Here is an 8,319-nt window from a genome sequence, read left to right as displayed (position 1 = left end):
TTCAGAAGTCCAGTGCTTGAGGGCTTCTACAGCGGAACCACGGCTCATCGACAACAACAGCGATCGTTCCGGGATTATGTCAGAAGTGCCTTCATATTCCAATGGAATGCCAGAGGCTTGAGGTCACGTATTTCGGAGTTGCGGCAGTTCGTGTTTGACAACCACTTCCCTATACTGGTTATCTGTGAACCGAACTTATCAGCCTCCATAAGACTATCAGGGTATGAACCTTTTGTTTCAACCACGTGTGTCCGAAGTAGTAAGGTTTTGGTTTACATCCGCAAAGACCTTACGTATTTTTCCCAACCCGTAGCGCCACACGACGGTAACCAATATGTCTGTGTTACTGTGAAAAAGAAGAGGCTGTCTTTTACTCTTATTGGCGTCTACCTATCCCCAACCAGTCAGTTTGATAGCAAAAGACTAGAAGATATCATGACTGCTACTCCCGGTCCTTGGATAATAACAGGGGATTTCAACGCTCACCACCATATATGGGGAAGCTCCAGGATAAACTCGAGGGGCAGGTCTCTAATATCTTTTGCATCTGGCCACAACCTATGTCTTCTAAACGACGGAAGCCCGACATTTCTGCGAGGAACAACGTACAGCAGCTGCCTTGACTTGACTTTTGTGTCACGTTGCCTGACTTCGAGCGTGCAGTGGTTCACCGATATTGAAACCCATGGAAGTGATCACATTCCGACCTATGTGAGAATCGATGGATTAGACGCCGCATTACCGGTTGCATCTCGCCAAATCGACTGGTCAGTCTTTCAAGCTCGTGTAGAAGACACATGCAAGAAACGTATTGCACGCAAATTAGAAGAAATAATTGCTGACGCAATGCAAGATTGCACGCGTTGCTTCACACATTCATCAAAGCGTACAGAGAATGACATTGAGTTGGAAAGGCTTCGTGCACTGCGTCGCCGAGCTGAAAGGAGGTACAGGCGCACGAAGTCAATTCTTGACCTCAGAGAAGCTCGGCGCATGCAAAAGAAGATAAAGCGGCGAATGGATAAGCTAGCGGATCAAAGATGGAAATGCTTTTGCGAGTCACTGGACCCCCGCAAGCCATTATCCCGTGTGTGGCGTACCCTACGGGGTCTTAGCTCAAGCCCCCAGCAACGACGCCCTTTCAACGCCCTTGCTCTCTATTGGATTGGATTGGAGAAACTTTATTTATGCCTGCAGTTGGGCGCTCGCGCGCCCCGACGAGGGCCTACGTCATCCTCGAAGTTGCCGTTACTCGGCGCGGGTCTCCGCTCGCCGTTACCGGCTCGCTGGGTCCGTGCCTTTCGAGCGCCTCGAGGACCTGCTGGACGGCCCAGAGCTGATCGTCTCGGTCGTAGCTCTTTGCGGCTGCCTCGAGCCGCGGTGGGAGTGTTCTTGATTTAGCGTCTTCTGGATATTTCATGCAGTCCCACAAGATGTGCGTGTAGTCTGCGGTCTCCCTCCGGCAGACTCTGCACATATCTGTCGGATATGTCTCGGGGTACATGCGATGCATCAGTTTCGGGCTCGGTAGCGATCCGGTCTGGAGCTGTCTCAGCACTACCGCCTCCGCTCGACTCAGTCTCGGGTGCGGGGGTGGAAGAGTCCTGCGAGCCAAGCGGTAGGCCTTCGCGATTTCATTGTAATCCGTCATGCGGTCCTTAGTTCCGAACCACGTCGGACGGTCTCTCGCCGGGGCGCGGTTGGTTAGCGCTCGCGCCGCGGCGTGTGCCGTCTCATTATGGTTCTCATTGCGTTCCGACGCGTCGCCCGCGTGCGCCGGGAACCACTTGAGTCGTACTTTTCGTTCGTCTAGTTTTACCGCTCGCAGTATGCGCTCAGCCTTCCTGCAGATTTGCCCTTTGGCGAAGTTACGCACCGCCTGTCTTGAGTCACTCAGCACCGTATGGCATTCTGCGTCGGCGATGGCCAGGGCGATGGCTACCTCCTCCGCTTGCTCCGCTTCGGTGCTTCTCACGCTCGCTGCCGTCCTCGTGGCGCCGGTTGACGCCTCTATGACGACCGCTGCGAAGGCGTTCCGTTGGTATTCGGCCGCGTCCACGTACCGCGCGTGTTCGTCGTTGGCATGCTGGTCGATGAGAGCCTTGGCCCTCGCCGCTCTTCTTCCCTTGTTGAACTCGGGATTCATGTTCTTCGGTATGGGGTCGATTCTGGTCTGGCGTCGGACCTCTTCGGGGACGGGGAGCTTCATCTCCACCTCGTTCGAGCGTCTTATTCCCAGATCGTCCAGTATCTTCCTCCCGGCTTTGGTCATGGACAGCCGCTCCAGTTGAGAGGTCCGTTGCGCTTCGGCTATTTCTTCGAGCGTATTGTGTAGCCCGAGTTGTAACAAGCGGGTCGTGCTTGTGGACTCGAACAGGCCCAGCGCCGTCTTGTACGCTCTTCTGATGAGCACGTTGATCTTGTTTCGTTCGTGTTGCAGCCATCTGTGGTAGGCTGCAACGTACGCGACGTGACTGATGACGAAAGATTGGACGAGCCTAATTAGGCTCTCCTCTCTCATGCCAGCCTTTCGGGAGGTGACTCGCTTGAGGAGTCGAATCGCGTTGGCTGCTTTTGCCTTGAGACGGGTGATGGTTTCGCCGTTCCTTCCGTGCTTTTCGATGACCATGCCTAGGATCCTAATTTTGCCGACCTCGGGGATCACGTTGCCGGATTTGGTCACGATTCTGATTTTTTCGCTTTCGCGTTGTCTGGACTTGCCTCTGCTGTATTTGGTAGGTGGGAGTATGAGAAGCTCCGATTTGCTCGGCGAACATCTCAGTCCGGTGCCTTCCAGCTGGTCTTCTATTGCGTCGACGGCGGCTTGCAGCGCGCCCTCGATGTGGGCGTCGCTGCCACCGGTCACCCATATCGTGATATCGTCCGCGTAGATGGTGTGCCTGACGTCTTCGATGCGCCCGAGCTTTTCGGCCACTCCGATCATTACCAGGTTGAACAGCATCGGCGAAATGACCGATCCCTGCGGTGTTCCGGTGCTCCCGAGCTTCTTCTCTTGCGTCTGTAGGTCGCCTGCTCGTAGCTCGACGGTCCTGTCCGTGAGGAAGTCCTTGATGTAGTTGTAGGATCTTTCCCCCATGTTGAGCTTGGAGACTTGGGACAGAATCGCCGAGTGTTTCACCTTATCGAAGGCGCTCTGCAGGTCGAGCCCTAGGATGGCTTTGTTGTCGCGGGCGCTGCCACCATCATCGATGATTTGGTGTTTGAGCTGCAGCATCGCGTCCTGCGTGCTGAGATGCTGTCTGAAGCCGATCAAAGTGGCCGGGTACAGCCCTTCTCGTTCCAGGTAGTCTTGCCACCTGTTGAGCAGGACGTGCTCCAGCACCTTGCCCACGCAGGACGTGAGCGAGATGGGCCGAAGGTTATCCGTGTCCGGCGGCTTCCCCGGCTTGGGGATCAGGATGGTCTTGGCTGTCTTCCACAGCTTTGGCAGCGCGCCCGCTCTCCAGCACTTGTTGTAGTATTTTGCGAGCTTTTCAATCGAGCCGTCATCGAGGTTCTTGAGCGCCTTGTTCGTGACGAGGTCCGGGCCGGCTGCCGACCGGCTGTTGAGGTCGTGCAGGGCCGCGCGTACCTCCTCGACGTCGATGTCACGATCCAGCTTCGCGTTAGGCAGGCCGCTGTACGGCGCGTGTTGTTCGGTAGGTGTAGTCGGCAGGTATTTGTCGTTAATGCGCCTGGTGACTTCATCGACGCCGTGTGCTGAGACCGCCCGATGTATGAGCCTGGCGAGTCTGTCCCTTTGGTGCGACTTGGTCTTCGTTTCGTCGAGCAGGTGCCGCAGTAGGTTCCACGTCTTCCCGCTATGCATCTGCCCGTCTGCCGCGTTGCAGATCTCGTTCCACTGTTGCATGCAGAGAGCGCGGCAGTGATCCTCGATCGCTCGGTTCAGGTCCGCCACCTTCTTTCGCAGTCTGCGGTTAAGCCGTTGTTTCTTCCAGCGATTGAGTATCGACTGTTTGGCCTCGATGAGATGCGCAAGCCGGCTGTCTACTTTGTCGATCTCCGCGCCCGTTTCAATCTCTTTGGTCGCGTCGCGTACGCTCTTGGTGATTTCGGCCGTCCACGAGTCGATGTCTTCGATCTCGTCGTCACCGTCGCTCTTCTGGCTTCTGGCGTCTCGAAAGGCATCCCAGTCTATCCATCTGTGAGTTTTGACGCTGGTGTCGTTGTGTTCCGGTATGCCGATTTCCACGATGGTGTGGTCGCTGCCTAGGTCGATCCCCGTGTTTCTCCAGGTGATCGCGCCCCGGATGTCGTTCTTGACGAACGTGAGGTCCGGAGTGGTGTCCCGGGACACGGAGTTACCAATTCTCGTCGGATGTGTCGGGTCCGTGATGAGGGTGAAGTCGAGTTCCGTGGCGTCTTGGTACAGGTCGCGGCCCTTTGCTGTGTACTTGTTGTAGCCCCAGGCAGGGTTCATCGCGTTGAAGTCTCCGCACGCGATCAGCGTGTTGCGGCCCGCTGCGGTGCTGGCTCTGTGCAGTAATGTTTTGAATCTCTGTTTTCTCTGAGATGGGTTGCTGTAGACGTTGAGCAGAAATATGCTTCCTTTCCTCTTCTTGCCCGGGATGATTTCGGTGAGTGTGTGCTCGATCTTGTTATTGCTTTGCAACTCATGTTCGACGAACGTGAGTCCCTTCCTGACCAGGGTGCACAGGCCTCTGCCGTCGGGTGGTCCCTTGTGCACCCTGTAGCCGGGGAGGGACGGTGCGTCGGTTAGTGTTTCTTGTAGTAGTATAACGTCTGGCTTGTGCGCGGCATGAACGATGTGCTGTTGGATGACTGCCTTCTTCCTTCCGAAGCCGCGACAGTTCCACTGCCACGCGGTTACACCTGCTGTTGCTGGTGTTGCGTTGGCGGCCATGATTGCGTTGGCGTGTACGGGGCTCCCTGGTTGGGTGGATGATGCGCGAAGAGGGGCGCAAACGTCGGGTGGCCTACCATCGGCTGTAGGGTCCTTTCGATGTAGGCGAATCTGTTAGTGTTATCGGCTTGGTAGGTCTCCATTGATTGTTTCAGTGCTGTCACTGCTGCGATGTTTGTCGTGATTAGCCGTTCAAGTTTGCTGAATGTCGCTTCGAATTTCGCTTCGAGGCTGTCGATGCGATCGTTTTCTGTTTGCGTGCGCGTGGCCTCGATGGCTCGCTTCTTCGGTGCCGGTTCCTCTATGGCTTTCTCCGGGATGTTCGTTTCCTCGGCCTTGCTTGTGCTTGGCGTGGGTCTCTGTAGAGGCTCGTCGTTGCCTAGCAGCAACTGACGAATCTCGGCGATCTCTTTCGTGAGGTTGTTGATGGTCGCTCGCAACGCCGCGTTTTCTTGTCTTAGGAGCTCATTTGCCTCCCGGACCTTATTAATATCTTCTTTCTTCGTGGTGTCGGTGATTTTCTGCGCGTTCCTTATGTTGTTTCCTTTCGCTGCGTCGACCCAGCTCACTCGCTCACGTGATGGTGACGTTTTCCTGCTGAGGCTTCTCTTGCAACAACTGCTGTCTCTGGATTTGGGCGCGCGGTTTTCCGATGGGGTCCTCGACTTTCGCGCAGCTGGCGGCTTGTCGAGTGGCGGGAAATCGCTCTCCGACAGCAGCTGGCGTTCGGCCTGTCGGCGCTCCCATTGTCGCTTGCGCACTACGTAGGGGACCTTGTATTTCGCCTTGCACGTTCGGCCTCCGGTCGGGTGTTCGCCTCCGCACAACTGACATTTTGGGGTACAGCGATGGTCTTCTGTAGGGTTCGCGAGTCCGCAGGCCAGGCACGTCTTGATTGTGGGGGTCGGGCAAACGTCCTTGCGGTGTCCCACTCGGCCGCACTGCTGGCAGACGTCGATTTGTTTCTTGTAGAGGCGGCACGGTATCAGGGTGACTCCGTATCGGACAAAGTTCGGTACCTTGGGCCCCTGGAACACCACAATCGCAGTGGTCGTGTTTCCAATCCTTTTTGAGGCCACTGCTAGCGGGTTCCTCTCGTTGACGATCTTTCTATCTAGCTCTTCGGCGCTCGCGTCGATAGGGATGCCTCTGATGACGCCCTTCACGGTGTCGTGAGGTGCCGTGCGATATGCGCTGACCTCGTAGGGTTTGCCTTGAATGAATATCTCCTGGATTTTAGCGTACCTTGCCGCGTTGTCTTCGTTCGGTGTACTTACGACCATGATGTTCTGTTGTGTGTTGGGGCAGATGGTGTCCGCGGCGCTTTCCTCGCTCGTGATCTTGGCCGCAGTGAGTATGGCCGCAGCGACGGTGGTGGTGCCGGTCTTGACGATGTCCAGTCCCCCTCTGGGTCTGACAACTATCTTGGTTTCTTCTAGTGGCATGGCTGGCATGCGTGCTGCCTTGATGGCCGAGGCTCTGGCGTTCTTGTAGAATTTTGACCTCGTGCTTGTTTGACTCCCGGCGGGTCCGTCGGGCTTGCCGCTGGCGGGGGTCCGCTGGCGCAGCCTCGACATGCGTTCCCCCGCGAGCGTCCATCCGGCGTCGCTGTGGTATTCCTCGGGTGAGATCTCTGTTCCCTGAACTTGAACGCACATGTGATTGTCCACGATCATTGTTGTTTCAGAGGGCGCCGCCATCTCGGAGCTGACGAGCGGCAGCCGCCGGGATGTACGGCAGGCCGCTGTCGGTGCGACGGTGTTGTTGGGCCGAGTGTCCGCGGAACACGCCTAAGCCTAACAATCCTCCGCACGGCGGCAGTAGATGCAGTTACCAAATGTGGCAAAGAAAAACGCACCTCTGGGGTCAGCTGGTATCGGTCGATGCCGCTCGCCTTCACGGACACATTGGTGCAAGCAAAACTTTGGTACGAGGTAATTAGCACTGCGTAATTGGCTAGCAATCACGGAGCCGAGCTCTGACTAGGGACGAGCGCTTCTTCTTCGTCGTCGTTCCCCTTGCTCTCTATGAAAACCGCCGCGAGATAGAAGTTGCGGAGGATTTTTGTGCGAAAGTCGCCGGCGGCACAAATTTAGTCTCTGACATGACTTTAGGTGACATCCCCGGTCCACGAGATACAAGTATGGACGTTCCATTCTCTATGGAAGAGTTAGAAGCTGCTATGGCGCTCTGTAGGTGTTCATCTTCACCAGGGCCCGATGGGATAACATATAGTGCTTTGCGCCACCTAGGTCAAGAAGCACGAAGAGAACTCCTCAGCCTTTTTAACAGCTCATGGCGAGATGGTGTCGTCCCACAGGAATGGAAACGAAGCCGCCTGGTACCGCTACTAAAAACTGGAAAGTCACCGCTCGAACTGGCATCGTATCGGCCGATAGCACTTGCCAGCTGCGTCGGGAAACTCATGGAACGTATGATCCTCATGCGTCTCGAATGGTACCTTTAACACAACGAAATTTACCCTGACTCAATGGCGGGATTTCGACGAGGCCGTTCATCGATTGATAGTGTCATCGATCTGGTATCATCTGTAGAACAACAAAAATCTCGGAAGCGATTATCAGCAGCACTCTTTCTTGACGTGAAAGGCGCCTACGACAATGTTTCCCATCAAACCATTCTAGACGCACTTCTGACAGTTGAACTAGGAGGGCGAGTATATCGATGGATCAGAAATTACTTGACACAAAGGTCCTTGTTCGTGCGTACGGAAGATGGTCCGACTACCGACCACTACACATGCCGAGGCGTTCCCCAAGGCGGTGTTCTAAGCCCTGTTCTTTTCAACCTCGCGCTTCTTGGGCTGGCTGAATCCCTACCGGAAACAGTGAGTGTTTCAATATACGCCGACGACATCTGCATCTGGACATCAGCGGTCACTCGCCTGCAGGTTCGCGCAAGGCTACAGCAAGCAGCAACACAGGCATCTGACTATCTTCGGACACAAGGGCTTACCATCTCAACAGAAAAATGTGCGTTAGTCGCTTTTACGCGAAAAGCGATGTCTGGTTATCCAGTGTACATCAATGGCCAGCCTATCTGCTACAAGACAAATCATCGGTTTTTGGGTGTCATTGTTGACCGGGACCTCTCTTGGAGCCCTCAGGTTGCCCACTTGAAGAAGAGGCTCACATCTATTGTCCACATCTTCAAGTTCATCGCCGGCAAAACATGGGGATCGTCAGTGGGCTCCATGCTACAGTTATATCGAGCGCTCTTTATCGGATTTCTACGCTATAGTTCTCCCGTGCTTGCTAAAACATGCAAGTCAAATCTTCGAGAACTTCAGAGCGTGCAAGCACAGGCACTACGTGTTTGCCTAGGCCTTCCGCGGAGCACCTCAACAGCAGGAACCATTATAATGGCTCAAGACCATCCGATCACGACTTACATCAGCACCGACTCGCTTAGGG

At 55.2% G+C, this 8,319-nt stretch overlaps 1 protein-coding gene across 1 annotated transcript; it reads right to left on the bottom strand.

Annotated features, from left to right (window-relative positions):
* Window positions 1-4,770: 4,770 nt before the first annotated feature.
* On the bottom strand, window positions 4,771-6,733 carry LOC126536630 (uncharacterized). The gene has a single exon (XM_050183662.3). It carries the CDS (start codon window positions 6,583-6,585, stop codon window positions 4,849-4,851), a length of 1,737 nt encoding a protein of 578 aa, XP_050039619.3. The 5' UTR covers window positions 6,586-6,733; the 3' UTR covers window positions 4,771-4,848.
* Between the last annotated feature and the right edge of the window lie 1,586 nt (window positions 6,734-8,319).

This window comes from Dermacentor andersoni, chromosome 4 (assembly GCF_023375885.2).
Source record: "Dermacentor andersoni chromosome 4, qqDerAnde1_hic_scaffold, whole genome shotgun sequence".
NCBI lineage: Eukaryota > Metazoa > Arthropoda > Arachnida > Ixodida > Ixodidae > Dermacentor > Dermacentor andersoni.
This window is presented reverse-complemented; position numbering and strand designations above follow the sequence as displayed.

Coding starts and splice junctions, on each gene's coding strand:
- LOC126536630 (XM_050183662.3), bottom strand. CDS start 6,585: ATGGCGGCGCCCTCTGAAACAACAATGATCGTGGACAATCACATGTGC.